We start from the raw sequence: 22,787 nt of genomic DNA on the forward strand, positions 1-22,787 counted from the left end.
TCATCAAATCAATCCAAACAAAACAGTTGTAATTTGTCATTTAAAAAACTCTGGTGTAGGTGAAGTCTTCAATAACAATTAACAAAAAGTGTGTGCTTTACCTGTTTGACGTTGTTACTGGCTGCTTTTTTCATTTCTTCGTGAAGGCCACGTGACGTTTTCAGGTCCTTTTGCAAAACAAACGCAAGTTGCTGAAGTGTAAACGGGGCCATCAACACTTATTCAGTAATCAGCATCTTGGGATACCTTGATGAACTACATTTTGAACTACGCTGGTACGTGGAGGCTAGCCAATCATAACTATAATAAATAATTTACACACAGAAGTCTTAAAGGTACAGCTGCAAAAAGAATATACCCTCTGTACATGACTTGTCAGTCTGAATGCATTAGGAAAATAGCAAAGAGTTTTGCCCTGCTGTCATGGATAAATTATCTAGATATAGCATCACTCAGCAGCGTTTAGGCAGCATAATTGGAGAGCTTCAAAGATGTCCTACAGGCAGGACAGCAGGGTGTAAGTGAAAGAGGCACAAAGATTGTTACACACCTTCAGATAAAACTTTGATATGTCAAACAGTCTTTGACTGCAGGCTTCAAAGCACTTGTGCTCGCTGCTGATCCCATGTTTAGTGAGTGTCTTAGCAACCACTTCCTTCAGCATCTGAGAAGAAAAAACATCCAATGAGAACGGATTCACAATTATGTACCCATTTCACTCATAGACCACACATTCCAAACATTTGCAGAATTGATGAATACAGTAATTAATTCACTGTAAATTGTCTGAGGTAGGGATGTCAAAAGTACCAATACTTTGTACTACCAATGCTATAGAAAGACTGGTATTAGAGTATTGACACTTCAGTGCATGCACATCAAATGCACTAAATGCTCTAAATAGGTGGGACAAATAAATAAATAAGGCCTTAAATGCGGCTTTTTTTTTTTGTATTATTATTATTTATGACTGCATACTTGAATAATATTAATACTAGAAGCATGAAGCAATGCGTGCTGAATTGAGAAATACTTAATGGCAAGTAATTGTTGTGATAACTGGTTAAAACATATAAACATACCGTTTCTGTAAGTCATTTCGGTTTTAAAGGGATAGTTCACTCAAAAATGAAACTCACCTTCATGTCATCCCAGATGTGTGTGATTTAGTTTCTTCTGCAGAACACAACAAATTACGATTTTTAGAATATTTCAGCTCTGTAATTCTATTCAATGCAAGCGAATGGGTGGCAAAATTTTGAAGCTCCAAAAATCACAAGTTAGCATAAAAGTAATCCATAAGACTCCAGTGTTTTAATCCATATCTTCAGAAGTGATCTGATAGGTGTGGGTTAAATCACAAGTTAGCATAAAAGTAATCCATAAGACTCCAGTGTTTTAATCCATATCTTCAGAAGCGATCTGATAGGTGTGGGTGAGAAAAATATAAATATTTAACTCCAGTCAGTCAGTCAGTCAGTCAGTCTCCACTTTCACATTCTTCTTCTTGCGTTTTTGGTGATTTACATTCCTCATGCATACCGCCCCCTACTGGGTAGGGAGAAGAATTTCTGGCAAAAATTTACTTAAAAATATTGATCTGTTTCTCACCCAAACCTATCATATAACTTCAGAAGATATGGATTTAACCACTGGAGTCTTATAGATTACTTTTATGATGCCTTTATGTGATTTTTGGAGCTTAAAAATTTTCGCACCCATTCAACTGCATTGTACGGACATACAGAGCTGAAATATTCTTCTAAAACTGTGTACTGCAGAAGAAAGAAAGTCATACACATCTGGGATGGCATGAGGGTGAGTAAATGATGAGAGATTTTAAAATATTTGGTGAAATATTCCTTTAAGCTTAAGATAAATGTATAATTAGTTAATAATTAGTACTTACCCTGTTGTGTTTCTGGGAACGGGACTCGGTCTGGGTTTGGCTGGGTTTTTGACTTGGTGAGGGGTCGGCAACAGAAGCAGAACGTCTGGTCAGACCAGAGTTTGAGCGGGAGAGGGCTGCTTGCTGCCGTAGAGCCCCCACTGCTGGGTGAGTGCCACCTGCCCCACTGCAATGAGCACCTAAAGATTCTGTGCTCTCTGATTTACAAAACCTGAGAGCGAAAGAGAATGGAGAAGGTTTTGGTAAAGAAACGGTGGATGATGTAATATATTGATTTTCTGAGAACATCAATCCCTCTCTGTAGCTCACATCAAAACTCTAATCAAAAAGACATGATGTGACAGTCTACTTAGGAACTGGAGGACTTTGTATTTTTCTTCTAGAAATTTTAGCACCAGCTCTTAGTCTGAGCCAATTTAATAAGAAACTGCTCTGTTCCAAAGCATCAGCCTTTCACATAAATTTCCTAGTATCAGCCTCAGACGTCACACCCATGAACCTCCCACAGTCTGTTCACTGACTGTCTGATACATGTTGCATACAAAAATAGAAAGCACTTCCTTGATCTGACAAACTCTGATTAGCTGACTTTGCGCAACTTTCAGATCAAAAAGGCACACAGGGGTTTTGTCATGTTTACAAAGTACCATGTTTATACAACCTGCATTTTTGAGGATGAAATAATCAGTGGATTTGCATTAAATCTTTAAAAGTCAGATATTTAGAGTTTTGTTTGAAGAACTTTATGGTAAGTTTACTAGATATCCACAAGCACAAGACATAAAGGCATAAATGTTGATCACAGTGTCTACAACCACTTGCGCAGACCGCTACGCCAGTATTTGTATACATTATTTTCACACCAATCCATGTTTGCAGTACCATTTATTTCTGACAAACCCATTCCCAAGCAGCATGCAAATTCTAAACAAACTGTGATCGGTCGCTTTACATGTCTATCAACTGCCTAAGTGGGTGGTTCTTGGCCAGAATAAGCTGCAATGTGAAGAAGGCCTTTTGCACTTTAGTCAAAGTTCTGGATATACCAGTGTAAAAATTTCCAGATAACAGATGATGGAAATATGGTAAGAGAGTGAATCAAACTCAGAGATAATGATAGGCCTTAAAATGAATGTGACCACATGAGTTCTGCAGTAAGTCACCTAAAAAAAAAAAAAAAATACAAAAAAAATCAATAACCACAGCATGCCCTGACAACAACACCTAATGCATGCTATGGTAGCAATGAAGGCCAAACATTCTATTTTTTATCACTGCAATATGTGAAACATATTTAGTGGGCCAAGGTGATTTAAACAAATGCTGAAAAGGTACAAAAGTTTACCATTCATTGCAGTGTCACTCAGTACTTTAAATTGATTGCTTTTTTCAACCTTTGACAAAGCCATCAGGTGCAAATCTATATTAAATTCCAGAGAAAGTGATGGATGACGCATTTAAATGCATGTAAAATGGAGGGACTGAAAAGGAAAAGCAATGATGAGCAGGCAGAACAAAAAATTAGGGGAAATCAATGAACTAACAGCTTCAGAAAATTCAAGTAACTGGAGTAACATTAGTTTGGGTGTATAGTTGAACCCCACGCTGGTGAGAAGTGGTGTGTAACGAGAGGTCAGCTCAATTAAAACTCTGTGAATAGAACATCAGTAAAACTGATTGGCTTTGAAATAACTTGTTTATTTCTAAGGCAGCACAATACAGCTGAAAGGCATATATATCCCACTTAAAACACTATTTTTTATCATCAGAAGCATGGCCTAGATAAGGGGTTGCAACCTTTTTGACATGGAGTGCCATTTTGACTGATTTCAGTTATTGAAAAACGAGGCAGTTAAAAACACTTGGAAATAAAACACTATTAAAGTGTGACGAGACTCACGCTGCACCTGCAAGACATTCACGTATCACCGATCAACTATTCAGCCCTTTTCGGTAAATCACATCTGCAAAGTCCTAAAACTTTATTCCTAGCTTTAATTTATATTTTTAATAATGAATATTTTGCCACGTGTGGGTTTTTTTTAATCCCACGATGTGGGTTTATGTTTTCTCTTTTAATTGTTTAAAGTAATATTGAGTGTGACCATGGTTTAAGGAGGGTGTACCTGTATGCTAGGTTTTAAATCTCAAGGATTAATAGGTGGTGGTGTTTTCCTTATTACATGATGTTTTGTAGCACAAAGAAACACGGAACGTAGGCTGTCATCTGCGCAGACTGTCCGGAGCAAAGCGGGCACATTTACTCGCGTGATTAACCGAAAGTGAAGCGCTGCCGGTGTCCTGAAAATATTTGCTACCTATCAGGATGTGATACCAATGCTATATTTGCATAGTTTTAGGGTTTGGGTAGGGTTAGGGCTTAATGCATCCTCACACCATATTACACTATCTGATTGTTAGCTAGTAGCACATCCTGATAGGTATTATTTGCCTGACAAGATGTGCTACCAAGGTTTTTAACACATTTCATGCTGTTGTAGTACATACTCCCGACATTTGCTTCCCATGTTTGAACAGTACATATCAACCAATTAATATTTATTTATAAAGCACATTTAAAAACAACCATTGTTGACCAAAGTGCTGTACAAGGTAAAATGTTTTTTGCAGGAAAACAAAACATACAAAGTAGATAAAAATACAATAATAAGAAGATAAAACAGGTCACAATAATTAACAATAATAATTAAAGGGTATTGAAAGCCAGCTATAGACGAGAGAGGGAAGACTGAGAGACACCATAGTAAAGAGAAATTACAATAATCTAAACAAAATGTTACCAAAGCATGAATGAAAGTTTGAAAGTTGCATGTGGATAAAAAAAGTTTTATTTGGTGAGAAGTTGAAGATGAAACAAGCAGGCCTTTATAACCGAACTAATTTGTTTATCGAATTTTAAACTGTTATCAAATTGTACACCCAGGTTTCTGGCTCATTGTGTATTATATGGGGCAAGAGAACCTAGGTCGAGGTCAGGCCCAAATAAAATAATTTGTTTTAAGGAAAGTAGGAGGAATAACATCCTGGGGACATATTGTTGGCTTTATGTGACCTGAGAATTTCCCTACTTAAGTCAATAGGCTTAAACTCAGACCAAGTGACAGAGCATAGTGAAACATCGGGCAAAGTATAATCTGAGTGAGACATCTGAGATCTTAAAGTTGTAATCTTCTCTATAAAAAAAACTTTCAAAAATTTTCACAGAGAGAGAAAGAAGACTCAGAAAAAGGATGCAAAGAAGGGTTTAAAATTGAGTAAATGGTAGAGAAAATAAATTTTGGTCTATGGCAATTGTTTGTGAGAAGTTCAGAAATATATATACACATTTAGCAGCGTTGCAGCTTTCTGAAACATGTTGGAGTTACTCAAGATTTCATATGAAAACTGCAGCCTGTCCTTTTTCCATTTATGTTCAGCACATCTGCAAGCCTGTCTGAGTGAGCGTGTAGTATCACTATGCCATGGCACTAGCACAAGCTTATTTAATTAAAATGTTCATCTGCATCCACATTATGTAGACTCCATTGCCAAAGATTTGCATACTTCCTGATATGTAGTTGAAAACTCTTCTCTGGAGTGAGAAAGCGTAATAGAGGTGCCAGTGATGGATTTTTCAGGGTTTGGCCAGCAAGGGGAACAGAGAAAAGTACAGGTCTGTGGTCAGAGAATGTTTCATAGCTGATTTCTATTTCAGAGATTGAAAAACCATGGGTTAAAATTAAATTCAATGTGTGTACTTGAGTGTGTGTGACCACATACAAATTGAGCAAAGTGAATTGACTCAATTAGATTAAGAAAGTCAGTAGAGTATGGTTTGGAGGCACAACATACTTGAAATGTTGAAATCACCCAACAGCAATATTTTTTCATGCCTAGTTGCTAAATCCCCTATAAATATAGCAAACTCACTTAAAAAGCCCTTGCTTTGATGGGGGACGGACGATATATTAGAGTTATAAGAATGGAATTTACGAACATTAATTGGAAGATTTACACCTCAAAACTGTGATATATGCCTGTAGGTAAAGGTCGACAATGAAAAGTGTCTTTACAAGACCACCTCCACGTCCAGACGAACGAGGGGAGTTTAAGAAATTACAGCCGTAAGGCACCAATTCCGAAAAAGGATATAGCTCGCCTGGCTTAATCTAAGTTTCAGTAACACAAAAAATCCAGGTTAAAAAAGTAATTTATAATAAAGGTTTTGTTTACCAGAGACTGGGCATTAATAAGAGCCATTTTCAATTGCGATGAAATTTTCACAGAGTGTGTTTGATGACACTGTGGACGAAGGTAATGAAATGGCGAGGACGTGGAGAAAGCAAACATGGAAGTGCAGAACAGAATCCATGTATAATAGGGCGCAGCCATCGATGTAAACCATCCCGAGGACACCGACCAGCACGGAGTCGATGGATGAACCCAGATCCACGCAAGAAGGAAGGAAGCTGCGCCACAGTCCTGCATCAAGGCGATCTGAGCTGCACAGCAATACCCCCACCCTTTCCGCGCCTCTTCCGGCATCTTTGCCGAGACAGATCCATGGGAGGCCAACACAGGTATGCAGGGGGATAAGAGGAAAATGGTGGAGAGCAGAAACATGGTCCACAAACATAATGCCTGATCAAGGGAATGGCCACACTACGAATGTTGAGTAGTGTTACCAATGTAGAGTTGTAATTTGAGGTTAAGAAAGACAATAATAAAAACATAGCAAATGCCAAAGGCAGAAACAGGGAGGACTGCAGACGGCATGCCACAGACACCGGCGCCATCTTTCATTATCAGTCATAAACACATCACTGTTTTTACTGTTGGTAGCACAACCTGATAGGTATTATCTGCCTGACAAGATGTGCTACCTAGGTTAACACATTTCATGCTGTTGTAGTACATACCGACAGGATCTCCCATGCCTCCTGACATATGCTTTCCATGTTTTAACTTTACATACCACTGTTTTTACTGCTGGTACATCCTGAGCAGGAAGCACAGATTGTCAGAACACCTGCTCGTGATGCGCGAATGGCTTGCATGCGAGTCTTGTCACATTTAAACTTTTTGTTTAGCCTGCCATTTAGCGCATGAAAACACGCTGTGCGATCATGAGGATTACATCAATATGTAGATTTCAAAGCAGGTACGGTATTTATATAAATAAAAGTCTACTTCTCTCTCACCGTTGCTGGCGTGCCAGTGATTACCCCTCCGCGTGCCACTGCTGGCATGTTAGACGTTAACTTGCATGCTCAGACATTACTCACATTATTTCTGCTTCCACCATAATTTCCTGTCTTCTCTTTCTACTGTCGCCATCAATAACAGGGCAAAAGGGCGAAAAGATTTGCATGTAATGAGAGCTTGACTCTCTCATAGCTCTGCAATAAAACACTGGTAAAACTGAATGGCCTCTGAAGGCCCCTTATTTTTATTGAAAACACACAAAACACACACACGTTTCTTTTGTATTTTTTTTTAAATACTTATTTTTAGTGTTTTAGTATCTTTATTTAGTATTTCTTGATTTCATCCCTTATAACAGCATCGCAAATAGTTATATATTGTGCAGTTTAATATCCCCTAAATAAATGTTTAAGTTGGGAGTTTTATTTGTCACCATTATTTGTTGCAACCACATATTTCTTGTTTCTTATTGTAGTTTGATTCAATGCCCCTCCCCCAGCTTTACCTGCCCTTAAAAGTCATGTACAAAAACAGAACTGTGGCTGGTTTTTGTACAAGTCAGACACCCCATACTGTGTAACAGGGCACGACTATCCAGCAATCCTTGATTGAAAAAAAAAAAAAGTATTTTTTTTCTCTAATGCTAATTAGTTGTCATTTTTATTGTGGATAACACTTTAAGGCTTGGTTTTCTTTCTTTTTTTTAAAGGGGTCATGAACTGGAAAATATAATTTTCCTTGATATTTAGACATATAAGAGGTAACGGCACTATAAAAAAGTTATGTACATTTCAAAACTCAAAACTTCCTCCCCAGTCTAAAATGAGCATTTAAATTTCCCATCTTTCTGAAACGTCTCCACTTTGAAAACTGTGTTTGTGACATCACGAGACATTGCGCAATTGAATTTACACACCCCACAACATGCATCAATTTCAGTTTGTACTGTACACAGAGAGAGAGTGAGACAGGCCTAATGAGACCAACTATTTCTGAACGGCATTGGAAACCCATCTGGACTATTTTGAAGTTTTTTTTTGCATATAACATGCATTAGACAGACATGTTTGACCATTGTCATGTTTATCGAACTGCTTTTAAAAGACATGGCGTCAAATTACAACTCAGAAAAGAAGATGCCATTCAGTTTCATTCAGCTGCTTTGCATAAACAAGCACTAGCTGGATGTCTTTTGAACATTTGGATGCATTTCTGGCACTCTGCGCCTCAGTGCACCTATATGTGAGTGTCACGTTTCAGCATGCTATGGACTTTGTATGTGCGAATATCAGGACTACTTGTGAACATTTCATAATATGATTCAAGCTTTGCACAGGAACAGTTAAAAACACTTGGACTTGACCGTGTAAGGGGTAGCCACCCAGTGGCCCAAGGACGGTATCCAATGGCGTGACAGGTCTCCTGCATGTTCTGTCTTATCGTGCGCATTAAGTTTAAGTTATTTCGTTCCAATTTAATAACTATATTATTCATTTTATGATCCCCATTTATTTAATCTGACTCCAATTATATCCAGTTTCCAAGGATATATTAATGTTCCAATCTAAATAATTATTATTAAATTTGGCTTAACGTTTGATCAATGTATTTAACTATATTTTATATTGTACTCATTAATTTGGATTCCTGTCACTTAGAGAGTCTCACGCCGGCCATGTACGCGGATCTCACGGTCAAAAATACGACAGTAATGGTCATTAAAACAGTAATTGACTAAATACTAATTAGATGGATGCTTATGCTTGCCCTATTATCTAAAAGTATTTTGTTTAGTCCCCTTAGATAGTAAACACTTAATTAGAGTAACATTATTTCTACCCAGAGGTCATGACCACTAAACTTACAAAGATAGACCAACAATACCAAGTTTAAATAGCTGTAAATAATCATGCCATAGATTTCTATGTACACTTTGCTAGAAAATATTACAATAACCAGATATTTAGACTTTACCCTATTTAGGCTTGGTCGACAACTTCATGTTGTGCTAAACGGAAATTCCATATCGAGCCTGTACACTCCAAGTACACTTGAACTAATGCCAATTTGTGTGTGCCCCATGCTCCACTCAGAACTGAGCTTTAGTCCGCTACTAACCCGGTCGTAGAATAGATTTGCAGAAACAAGGACTTAACGTAATCTACTAAAGACAACAATTTCAGAGCAAATCAGAATAAACTGAAATGTAAAAATGTATTTACCAGGTAAAATAATACATTCATCAATTCCAATTAGACAATAATAAGTCAAATTTAAACATTTATAAGGAATAAGAATTGCATACCTGGTAGAGATAAACTAAACAGCAATTGTGCGGGAGATCTGACTACAGACTCCCTGATTCCTTTGTCATCTCTCCTTAAATACAAACGATTCTATTGTTATTTCAGATGTGTGTGTTTGATGTTATTCAGGATTTGGTTTATAATTTAGGGGTTTGAAGGTAGACCTTTGAAATTTGTGATCGAGTAGGTTGTTTGATGTTTACAAAGAATGCACCTAATCTGCATACAGCATCTGGTCCCTAATTTCTTAAATCTTACTTGTGATTTGACTTTGCTGAAAGAGAATGAGAACGTTTTATCAGTTGTACTGAGACCTCTTGAATGATACCAAGAATGTAAGGTCAGAAAGATGAGAGAGGGCCAGATGTGAGTAACATTTGCAGTTTATGGCACTCCCCAGTGCCGGCAGCACTCACACAGCCCCTTAATCAGTAGGTGATGCTGATGTGCTTGAGTGAATGGTTGATTAGATTTGGATGCAATGTGTTGGATGAGCGTAATGTGTAAACCCTGAAATTTAGTTTTTGAATGTTGTGAGTTTGTTTATTCTCTTCTGATTGAGTTTCAAACATGGCTGAATTTTAGGAAAATTATAATTTATAGCTAAACAATGACTGTTTTAGTACAAAAACCTTTACTGACATTATAAGGTGGACTTCAGGAAAGATAAAAACATTGTTTTTTTTAAAAATATTTCATTACCCGTTTAAAAAAATATATTTTCATAACAGTTTTGCTAAACAATAATAAAATGTCATATATGACAGAAACAAACAGGAAAAAAAAAAAAAAAAAAAAACTCAAGAGCATCTGTGACTCTTCATCACTATGCATGCTGTGTTCTCACCTCTTGTGCTGCTGGAGGTGTGAGTCTGTGTCACGGGAGCGACGTTTAAGACGGGACAGCTCAATGTGCAGGGCTTCACCATCAGGCACGCTGCCCGGTTCAGACAGCACGGCCGGGGATGCTGCAGGGCTGAGGGCAAATGGCACAGGGCAGGGCTCCTTACAGCAAGTACTCTGGGTCTCATATCTAATTAGCCGAGATTGCAGCTTCACAAAGCCACGGTCTCGGTCAAGAGCCTTATGCTCATCCAGACAGAACCTGAAAAAACATGACAAGGGAATACATAAAGACTGAACATTTCACAGAGAATAGCCAGAGAAGAAAAGATGGATGTGATCATATCAGACAAACAGGATAGATTTTAAAATGGATTGTATGTACACACTAGGGATGAGTGACAGCTTAAAAAAAATCTATAATTATTTTATAATAATTTTAGCCTTTAAACGATAATCAGTAAATATATGAATATTTACTGTGAAATGGCTTAAAAGGATGTTATTTTTCTAAAAATTACAAATAACTCTCACACACACACACACAGTATATAAAAACGCTACGCAAGGCCATTTGAATAGTTTTGAATCGATTCAATGGAACTGAATTTACCTAAATTAATACTAATAAAAAACAAAATATGCCAACTCCAATGTTATTTTACTAGTGAAGTTTTTATCAGTGGCACTAAATCTTTTTGGCTCTATACACCACCACAATGGATTTTAAATGAAACGAACAAGATGTGCTTTAACTGCAGACTTTCAGCTTTAATTCGAGGGTATTTACATCCAAATCAGGTGAACGGTGTAGGAATTACAACAGTTTGTATATGTGCCTCCCACTTTTTAAGGGACCAAAAGTAATGGGACAATTGGCTGCTCAGCTGTTCCATGGCCAGGTGTGTTATTCCCTCATTATCCCATTTACAAGGAGCAGATAAAAGGTCCAGAGTTCATTTCAAGTGTGCTATTTGCATTTGGAATCTGTTGCTGTCAACTCTCAATATGAGATCCAAAGAGATGTCACTATCAGTGAAGCAAGCCATCATTAGGCTGAAAAACCAAAACAAACCCATCAGAGAGATGAGATCAACTGTTTGGAACATTCTTAAAAAGAAAGAACGCACCGGTTGAGCTCAGCAACACCAAAAGACCCGGAAGACCACGGAAAACAACTGTGGTGGATGACCGAAGAATTCTTTCCCTGGTGAAGAAAACACCCTTCACAACAGTTGGCCAGATCAAGAACACTCTCCAGGAGGTAGGTGTATGTGTGTCAAAGTCAACAATCAAGAGAAGACTTCACCAGAGTGAATACAGAGGGTTCACCACAAGATGTAAACCATTGGTGAGCCTCAAAAACAGGAAGGCCAGATTAGAGTTTGCCAAACAACATCTAAAAAAGCCTTCACAGTTCTGGAACAACATCCTATGGACAGATGAGACAAAGATCAACTTGTACCAGAATGATGGGAAGAGTATGGAGAAGGAAAGGAACTGCTCATGATCCAAAGCATACCACCTCATCAGTGAAGCATGGTGGTGGTAGTCTCATGGCGTGGGCATGTATGGCTGCCAATGGAACTGGGTCTCTTGTATTTATTGATGATGTGACTGCTGACAAAAGCAGCAGGATGAATTCTGAAGTGTTTCGGGCAATATTATCTGCTCATATTCAGCCAAATGCTTCAGAACTCATTGGACGGCGCTTCACAGTACAGATGGACAATGACACGAAGCATACTGCAAAAGCAACCAAAGAGTTTTTTAAGGGAAAGAAGTGGAATGTTATGCATGGCCAAGTCAATCACCTGACCTGAATCCGATTGAGCATGCATTTCACTTGCTGAAGACAAAACTGAAGGTAAAATGCCCCAAGAACAAGCAGGAACTGAAGACAGTTGCAGTAGAGGCCTGGCAGAGCATCACCAGGGATGAAACCAAGCGTCTGGTGATGTCTATGCGTTCCAGACTTCAGGCTGTAATTGACTGCAAAGGATTTGCAACCAAGTATTAAAAAGTGAAAGTTTGATTTATGATTGTTAATCTGTCCCATTACTTTTGGTCCCTTAAAAAGTGGGAGGCACATATACAAACTGTTGTAATTCCTACACCGTTCACCTGATTTGGATGTAAATACCCTCAAATTAAAGCTGAAAGTCTGCAGTTAAAGCACATCTTGTTCATTTCATTTCAAATCCATTGTGGTGGTGTATAGAGCCAAAAAGATTAGAATTGTGTCGATGTCCCAATATTTATGGACCTGACTGTAGTCGTATGGTTTCATCATTTAACTTCACCAGTAAAATTAATGTTTTGAAAGACTTGACTGAAATGTTTCTCATGATCTTAAAAATCTTTTGATCTGAAGGAGTATGCTTAAATGTTTGAAATTAATTTTGTAGACAAAAATATATTTGTGACACCATATTCATTTATTTTGTTATAAAACTAAAATGTAATTAAAAAAGGTTTTTGAAATTGATGACTTGGACCAAATAATAAAGAAAAGCAGCCATTAAATGCCCAACATAGATGAGAACTCTTTCAATACTGTTTAAAAAGCGTGATACCTCAAGAAGTTGGTTGAGATAATGTCAAGAGTGCATTTCTTCAAATTCTAGGTAAAGGGTGAATACTTTGAAGATGCAAGATTAAAATATAACACAGTTTTGATTAATTTGGGATTTTGTTTAGTCACACCATAATTCCCATAGTTCCATTTCTGTTATTCTAGAAAAAAAATTATAATAAGCAATGAGCATTTCAAAAATTTAGACCGGTGGTGTGCGTGCGTGTACACCTCTCACATTTTTGTAAATATTTGATTATATCTTTTCATGTGACAACACTGAAGAAATGACACTTTGCTACAATGTAAAGTAGTGAGTGTACAGCTTGTATAACAGTGTACATTTGCTGTCCCCTCAAAATAACTCAACACACAGCCATTAATGTCTAAACTGCTGGCAACAAAAGTGAGTACACCCCTAAGTTTTTTTTGAGGGGACAGAAAATGTACACTGTTATACAAGCTGTACACTCACTACTAATATATACATACATACATACATACATACATACATACACATACACATACATACATACACACACACATACACACACACCAATTAGTTCCGGTCCTTGAATCTGATTGGACGAGAGACATTCCATGAGCACTGATGGTCTGACACCATCAGCACTCGGAAGCTTCACCGTGTGTGTGTGTGTGTGTGTGTCACTGGTGTTTATCATCCATTTTTTTTTATTTGTTTTTTTTACATATGTTAGCCAACAGGTGGTGGCAAAAGATAATTTTTGTGTGTAATATGAGCCAGTTGGTGACGTAAAGTGAATCTGTTAGTCGTTGTTTACATAGAACAGTGCTCCATGATCGCTCGTATTACTATTACATTACTAAAGCTAGGAAATAGCTTTAAATGGCTTTAAAATAACAACTTCTGCATTGCAGCTCATCACAGCTGAGACTGATTAATTACAGAACTCAAGGTGCTTACCTCTTCCCGGAGTTTCCACATTGGATACATACTGTTTAAAATGACGGAGGACATTGCGGTTTCTATAGTGATCGACTCTTGTGCATGGATGGCTATTTTACCAATGAAAAAGCTGACCTTCAGAAAGCTGACAGCATCTCTGCTTGGGTGTGGCAACAGGTGATTGCACACTCCATGTCTCTAACACACACACCCTTGTTTATCCAATTACTTGTTAGAAACAGCACAAGCCATGATATTATTTCTGAAGTGACATTTTTTAATTACTAACGAAGGCTTTGATGCATCCTTTTTTTTTTTTTAACCAACAATGGCAAATTATGTTTGTTGCGTAAGAAAGTATTTCCATGCACAAATGCGTTTTTATGACCGTACTCAGTTATTCCTCATTTAAAAAAATGTACTTGTTAATTTAACTTTTGTATATAAGCAGTATACAAGCCTGCACTGAATCACAGCAGTGCTGATGTAGGGCCATATTGCACTCTTACTCGTGTGATATTGATTAAATATATAGCCCCCCCACACACAAACACACATGCATGCTTACTCTATTCCATGGTAGTGGGATCTGGCAGCCTGTGAGAATGGAAGCTTGGTCACTTTCTTAGGTGTTAGGTCAGGAGACATCTGAAACACATGCTCACTAAACACAAACACAACACTGTGACATTAGCAACGGTTCATAATCTATTTGCTTAGGAATTTAATAAGTGTGCACATGTCTGGTGATTATGTGTTACTAAAAGAGGGCACCCTAAGGCGGAGATCCTTTTATTATTTGAAAAGATGGCAAAGTAATGTGGTCAGTCTTTGCAATCCATTCCTTCACTTTATGAAACAATTATGTTCTAGTCCTGAACATACATCCAATAAAAATCCCCTTAAGATCAGTTGATTAAAAGTAATTGCAAAATGGCAAATACAATTTAAGTTAGTTCTGAGAAAAGATAATTTAGCATAATTTGTTAGTAGATGCCACTTGATTTTATGTTTTGTATTTATTGGAATGAGGGACCTGACCTTTAATAAGGCACGCAAAAAAAAAGAGAGAAACCATATGTCTGACATTGTGTGTGTGTGTGTGTGTAAGAGACTAAGAAAGTGACAAACCCTCTAAGCAGTGGCAGTGGCTGTAGTTCTCCACTGGGCAGTCCATCTGGTGTGAAGTGCTTAAGCAGCTCTCTAGCATCTAACAGTGAGGTGCTTCCCCTCTGGCTGTCTTTCGGCCCCATCAGGCTCTCTGAGGAACCACTGCTGAACAGCTGGCACCTTAATAAGACACCGAAATTAACTCTCTCCAAACATTGAGCAATACTGTATTTCCCCAGCTAATATCAAGGTTTCCACACTTTCTGACCAATTAATTTTCATGATCCCAAGTATGTTTTAGAAATCATTTTAGAAAGATTGCTGGTGTGGATTTTCATTTTGCATTTTAGGTACTAATATTGTTAATTCATAAAATGTAAATGATTATAATCGTTAGTGAGCAAATGTCTCTAATATTACCATCAAAGACAGGCTGATATTTCATGCTGGCAAGCGGACAAGTTATATTCTACTCATGCAATTATGTCAAAACACCGCAAAAATAGAAAAACATATTTACTTTAAAAAATGTACGTGACACCTGGAAAAATAAATTGATACCTCCAGTTTTCCCATTATTGTGGGATCCTGTGTTACTTTGAAACATTTGTCTATCATTAAGTCATTAATTACACATTAAGTCACAGCTCCAGACATGGTCACATTGCTACTGAGTTTTTAATATACTAAAGTGATATGGTAAAAGGAGGTTTACCTGGATCTTTGTCTGGTTCGCTGTATGTTCTCATAGTTCTGTAGGACACTCCTCTCTGGCCATTCGGTGTAAGATTTCACTTTGGAAGAAAAATGTAACAAGTAGAAAGAGCAGCATGTTAGGAAATAAAAGAGCTCTTTAATGAACAAGCAAAAAAAATTTTCAGTCTCAGCATTTATGAAAACTATTAAAACTAGGGTTACATAATATATCAGTCATCAGCAAATATTGGAGGCAAATTTAAAACAGCATATTTTCCCCCCAATTCAAACAGTATACGTTTTGCCTACAGGTTACTTTTTTGTTTGTTTTAACACCATGCCACCTTCCATGGCTATTTTCATGGTAAAATCAGGTTTGTCTGTAGGTTACACACATATTAAGCAATTATCTAATATTTCAATGTTTGGCAACACTGTCAATGTTTTGATACCTGATTTCACATATTAACATATACAACTTTGTGACTGATATTTAATCGATTTACAGTAGGACATGACAGTAGGTCATCAGTTTGTAATACTTTTGGGCTCTCCATTTTGGACAAAATGTCTGTATCAGAACATCCTTAATGTACACATCTATGCATTTCAGATTACAGCTCACCACTGGTGTCTACAGTTGAGGTTTGTTCTTCCTTTACCAGGGGCATTCGCTCAGAGGCTCTAGGCAGTGTGGAGTTGTGGATCTTAAGGTACTGCTCTCTGGCCAGACTCAACAGAGCCTTCAGTTCATTCACAGGAATGGCGGCCGGTTTTTGGGCCTCCTCCCGTAGCCCTAACCACACACAGGATGCATGTTAGATCATTCAATACCACATCTCTCACTATTCAACAAGTGCCGGTCCTCTAATTTAATTGTGCAAGTGGCATTCCAGGAGTGATGATATTCAATACAACAGCAGGACTGCAAGAAAGATATTGTTTAAATTCACTGATTAATTGATAGTGTGATGTTCCATGCAGTAAAATATGCACTTGGGTATCTTAAGTAGTCTAAAGAGAAGGGGTGTGAGACATCTGAGTAGGCCTCAAAGCCAGAATTAAAATGAGCCCCTGTGCACCCCAATCATTCTTTCAATCTTAAATTCAATCATGCATCATAAACCCCTGTTACCACTGCAGGTGTTAAAGGTGAGACAGAAGTGCTATCGTTTACCTCTCAAAAGAGATCCTAATTTTCAGAAAGTGCTCATGTGAGACTAGCTATCTTCTGCACTGGGGTAACTGCAGAACAGCATGTGAATACTTTAAAGTTCTGCTGAAAGGTTTTACGTTGCCTGGGAAACCACTTACGGGAGCATTCCTTGAGGACCAGGGTCTGCACCTTGGCTAGTTTTCTCTCCCTCTGCAAAAACTGCTCTCCACAGAGATATGGCAGGGACTGCAGCCAGTCAGCAGAGCTGCTCCCTGTGGAGAATACCGACCGTAGACAGAGAAAAGGAGCAACAGAATGGGAGAGGAAAAGTGAGAGAAGGGAAGAAGTGTTAATTACTTATTATTAAAGCAATGTGCAGGAGAGCAGCCTGTCCAAAATGTTCAATCTGAAGTTTTTCACATTAGGTGATTTGGGAGTATGCAATGTAAATTCAACAAGCATAGAATTGTTTGAATACTTCTTTTCAGGACATTGGTTATATTAAATGTGTCCTACAGAGAATGGTCATGATCCATTTTTCATTTAGCGATTTAGTGCTGACTGAATTTTTCATGCCAATCTTAAGCCTTACAGGTTTAGAACAACTTAAGGGTAAATTATGGCAGAAATGTCCTTTTTGGGGTGAACTATCCATTTAAGACTGATAATGACTATGGGTGAGAATCAGCAGGGACCTGGCTGATTATAATATTAGAGCATATCAATATCTTTGTCATGATAAATCAATATAAAAATTTTTTATGTTTAGTATTCAAAACGGTGGTTGTGATCTTTTACTCACGTTTTTCTTTCATCTGCATTAGATGGTGATTTGTACAATTACATTCTTAGCTCATTCTGAGTAAGGATTTTAGTTGAATAGAAATAATAAAAATCACAATACTGTGAAGTAACCCCCCAATAATAATAATGACTCAATATAAAATCCATCTCCATCACTGCAAACAGAAGATAAAGTTTTCAGCTCTGCTCACTCATTAATCTCCCCAAAAATGGGAAAGACAATGAAGCACAGTATGCACATTAACCTGAGAGCTCCTCAAGTTCAAGGAAAGATGGAGCTGTAAACAGAGTGCAGAGATAAAGGATTCAGGTATAGGTTATCCTAAGTAAAGGAGCATGATCTGTACTGAAGTGAAATGTATACTGTGTAATATAACTCTATGTATATGTAAAGCATTTACCAACGTACTGCATTACTCAACCAACACTCATTAGCCTGAAATCTGTGATCTTTAGTTATATCCAGGCATTGAGCCCAGTCGCATTATGATCTGGCAAGATTCTGAGCTCTGTGGGAGGCTCTGAACAAACCCACGTATTCTCTGATCTCAAGAGCTGTAATTTACCACAACAAAAGGTATCCAACAGTGGGTTTAAATACAGCCTCGTCTCACAGTACAAAGCGCTATTAAGATTAGTAGTGAACCACAAACCAACTGATTACTTGAGCTCTAAATACATGTTAATTTATGATAAAATGTGACAGCGCAAGCTAAAAACGTTCAAAGGATATTCTTTTCAGATTAACATTTTTATTGGTTCCTTCTCAAACATGACACATAACAAAACAAGACATTCATGTACAGAGTCAACCATTATCCCCCTTAAACACATGCAGATAAAAAAAAATAATTATATATATATATAAAATTTAAAAATAATATATAAGTCCCTCTCTACTGCCCCTCCCAGAGATCTTAACACACCACTGATTGGCATCACCAGCAGGTGGGTGTGTCTTTAAGCCCAAGCCTATTCAATCTAGAGGGGGTCGAAACTAATTTATGTAAAATCTTAAATTGCATAAGGCACACCATTGCATCTCTAGATATATATATTTTTTTAGAATCGTAGCCCACTTTTCCTCCTTCAATACCAAGTTTAAATCTTTCTCCTATAATCTCTTGAGAGAATTTAAAGCTCCATCCCCCAGACTCTGAATTAGCATGGAAAAATACACTGATGCCTCATGACCATTTCCAAAAGCAGTAAATCACCACTCCCAGAGTATCTGCTACTCCCAAAAACAGTACAATGCAGATGGCACAGCTGAAAATACCTAAAGAATTGACACCTGGGAATCCCAAAGTTTTGAACCATATTTTCAAAAGGATCTCAACACTCCACTCTTATATAGGTCAGAGAGCGTATTAACCTCCCTCACAATCCACTCTGTCCAACAGAAAGGGGATTTATAGATAACTTTGGGTGCATCCATATGCACGAAGTAACATTAAAATAAATGTCTGAATTAAACACTCTGGACACTTTTGTCCATACCACTTGCAAATGGGAGATAACAGGGTGTAACTTAACTTCTCAGCTTAGCTTGATATAAAGTCTTTGCAATGGCGAAATAGGGGCAAGAACTTTGTTCAATACAGAACCAAGGAGGGGCTCTCTCAGGTGGAAGTGACCAATGAGCCAAATGTCTGAGACTGAATGCATAATAATAAAACAAAATCTTGGGTAGGCCTAGCCCACCTTTGTCAGTTGGCCTGCCTATACAACTTACTGAAATGTAATCTGGGACATTTACCATTCCAAATGAAGGACTTTGCTATAATATCAAATTTCTTGAAATAAGAGAGGGGGATATTTATAGTGAGAGAATGTAGCAAAAAGTTGAATTTTGTTAACATTAATAACATTTTTTTAACGTTTTAATAACATTAACCTTCCCAATCATAGATAAATGTCATGTAGCCCACCTGCCCACATCACTCGAAAAATCTTTTTATTAAAAGGTCAAAATTAACTGACAAAAATCACACAAATTTGCTGGGAATAAAATACCCAAATTCTTAATGCCCTGTTTAGGCCACTGGAAGACGGCAAGCTGAAAAGATGTTACCGGGCAGTGCGCTGTCACAGACAAAACTTTGGATTTAGACCAATTAACTCTGTATACTGAGAACTTAGAAAAGGAATTAATAATTCTGTGGAGGCAAGGTATATATATCTACAGCCGTGGCCAAAAGTATTGGCAGTGACATACATTTTGTGTTTTGCAAAGTTTGCAGCTTCGGTATTTGTAGATTATTTTTTCACATGTTTCTATGGTATACTGGAAAACAATGATAAGCATGTCATAGGTTTTAAAGGCTTTTATTGGCAAAAACACAATTTATGCATTGAGTCAATATTTACATTGTTGACTCTTGTTCTTCATAACCTCTGCAATTCGCTTTGGCATGCTGAATATCAGCTTCTGGGCCAAATCCTGATTGATGCCAATCCATTCTTGACTTATTAGTGCTCGGATTTGATCACAATTTGTGGGCTTCCGTTTGTCAACTCGCCTTTTGAAGATTAAGACCTCAGGTATGGGATTAAGATCCAGGGAGTTGCCTGGCCACGGATTCAAAATTTCAATGTAATGCTCTCCAAGCCACTTCATTATCACTCTTGCCTTGTGACGCTAGCTGGACACTCTGGGATGTCCTGAAGCCTTCTTCACTGCAGTTGAACCTCTTTCCTTGAAATACTTGATGATCCAGTAAATGGTTCTTTCAGGTGCAAAATTCATTGCAGCAATTTCCTTGCAATTTCCAAAGGCCATTTTGATGCAAAGCGATGATGGCGGCACGTCTTTCTTTAGAGGTAATCATTGCTAACAAGAACACTATGATTGGAAGCACTTCTTCCCTCCTTTTATAGCAAACAGTGTGCTCTTATAATCCAATCAGAATGATAGAGTGATTTCACCGGACTAGCCCTCATTCACACTTTCCCCGGTTGTGCTGATATGATTAATTAAATGATGTTAGCTGGCCATTTTGTGCCAGGACCAAAAAACAGTGAAATTTGGGTTTTGTGATAAAGTAAAAAACAAATTGGCCAATGAAGCTTTTTGCAATTATTTAAAATGCATCTGATCACTCTGCACAATAATCTAGAAACAATGTGAATCAACACCACAACAACTGAAGCAAAAAAATATGCAAAAAAATTTGTCACTTCCAATACTTTTGGCCACAGCTGTAGTAGGGTCGAGATGAATAATAAAACATCATCTGCATAAAGCAAAATTTAACTTGCCACACCTCCTGCCACCACCCCTGGAAAATCATCCTCCTTTCTTAGTACGGCTGCTAATGGTTCCAAGGAGAGACAGAACAATAATAAGGAAAGAGGGCAACCTTGCCAGGTGTCCCTATCTAGCTGGATCAGGGGATAAGCGATATATATCATGATAAAGAAAATCCACGATAAGCTTTTGTGGAATTTTCGATATTTACTGCGTGTCGCTAAAACACAAGCAGTTCGGCTTTCTCAGGCTGCGTTTCCACTGGGGTTGACGAAATCCGCACAAAGGCGCTCACAGCGCTAGGAGAAAGCTTCCTCCGCACCGCTGCCAATCCTATGATCCACCTTGGGAGCATGACGCTCGGCTTTCATAGGAATGAATTGAAAACGCTCTCAGCCTCACTCACAACGCGCCAGTGGTAACGTAGGGTCAGAGTGGATGAACTTGCTAATGCTAGCTGCCTTGCTAACAATTAGGCTACGTCGGACACCGGATTGATTCCATCCACACCGCAAGACTTCATGACAACGGTAGCGCCCTCTCATCGTCTCTAGTGAAGAGCGTGACAAAACAACAGTGATGTGGACAACAGCTCTGATCTTTCTGCGCTGTAATTTTGAATATTGTTCTCGAGCACCAGCAGCTTGCACTAAACATGCATAATTTCTGTCCTGTCCCGCTCCGCACGCGTTGCCCCTCTTCCCTGCATGTGTGTAGAGATGAAGCACTGCATGAGTTAACGTGGTTTCAAAGCACCTTTTAGACCATAATATTTTTCCCTTCTAAATGCATCTTTATAAATCAGCATGTTATGAGCCTTTAATAATAAACAAATCGAATAAACAAATCAATTTCTGTTCTAATTTTGTGAAAATTAATTAGATGTCTGGAATGGATAAGGACAGACTAAAATTACTAGTTGGTAGACTAGTCTCTCGCTTTAATGAATATATACATGCATTTAAAAAAATAAATAAAATAAAAGTTCTACATTTTCTCTCGGGACTTTATGCCCGAACTTGGGTGCAGTTTTTTAGAGACTATTGCAGTTTTTTAGAGACTATTTTGACTTTTTAGAATATATTTTTTCTTCTTTTCTTCCGTCAACTTTGAAATAAAAAAAAAAAAAGTGCAATGTGTAAATGTATATCGTGATAAATATCGAACAATATAAAAAAAGATTATCATAATAACAATTTTGGCCATATCGCCCAGCCCTACAGTAAGACCAAGCTTTTTACACATTCTGTGAAGCGTCAGTGTTGCTCTAGTGGGCTTGCAAACTTTTGCTTAACTATGATCAAGGACTGAGTCAACCAAAAGATTAAAGTCTCCTCCCAATATTATATCATCAGGGGTGCCAGCAGCTTGCAACATCACTTCAAGATCTAAAAAAAACCAGTGATCATCAACATTAGGTGCATAAATATTAGCCAAAATAAGTACTTTGTCCCTGAATTTCAGCTAAAACAATAATTACTCTTCCAAAGTATCTTTACTCCATTTGAGACGTTTGAATTTTAGATGTTTACTTATCAGCTTAATGGCTCCCCTGCTCTTACTCGAGTCAGCACTATAAAAACAGGTCCACCCCATATCTTCCCAAATCTTTCAGATTCCTGTGGAGAAAGATGCGTTTCTTGAAGAAAAACGATATCATATTTCTTACGCTGAAGAGAAATAACTTTCCTTCTTTTTATGGGGTGCCTCAACCTATTCACATTCCACGTGGAGAGAGACAATCCACTCATATTAACATTTGACATTTTGACATATAAGAAAAAATAGATTGTGCGTCAAAAACAAGATTATGAAGACCACATTCCAACATTAGTGCAACCATCAAAACCTGAACATCCCCCAGAACAAAACTGGCATCCATACCATCCAAACTCAAACAATCCATGCACACCAAACACAAACGAAAACTTTGCAGTCAGATTGCTCAAGTCTGGTGATTCTGGATATAGAATTACACAGTATAAGATAATTTATAAAACAAACG

At 37.8% G+C, this 22,787-nt stretch overlaps 1 protein-coding gene across 1 annotated transcript in view; it reads right to left on the reverse strand.

The window, feature by feature from the left end:
- Nucleotides 1-22,787, reverse strand: part of LOC127657577 (mdm2-binding protein-like) — a 37,946-nt gene that overhangs the window by 725 nt on the left and 14,434 nt on the right. Inside the window, exons 13-21 of the mRNA XM_052146434.1 lie at nucleotides 16,887-17,000; nucleotides 16,198-16,368; nucleotides 15,592-15,670; nucleotides 14,898-15,056; nucleotides 14,335-14,430; nucleotides 10,268-10,525; nucleotides 1,910-2,120; nucleotides 551-664; nucleotides 102-167 (exon numbers count right to left, since the gene is read on the reverse strand). Of these exons, the coding sequence (XP_052002394.1) occupies nucleotides 102-167; nucleotides 551-664; nucleotides 1,910-2,120; nucleotides 10,268-10,525; nucleotides 14,335-14,430; nucleotides 14,898-15,056; nucleotides 15,592-15,670; nucleotides 16,198-16,368; nucleotides 16,887-17,000 (1,268 nt within the window). The remainder of the gene's footprint in view (nucleotides 1-101; nucleotides 168-550; nucleotides 665-1,909; nucleotides 2,121-10,267; nucleotides 10,526-14,334; nucleotides 14,431-14,897; nucleotides 15,057-15,591; nucleotides 15,671-16,197; nucleotides 16,369-16,886; nucleotides 17,001-22,787) is intronic.

The sequence above is a fragment of the Xyrauchen texanus genome, chromosome 17, assembly GCF_025860055.1.
Source record: "Xyrauchen texanus isolate HMW12.3.18 chromosome 17, RBS_HiC_50CHRs, whole genome shotgun sequence".
Lineage (NCBI taxonomy): Eukaryota > Metazoa > Chordata > Actinopteri > Cypriniformes > Catostomidae > Xyrauchen > Xyrauchen texanus.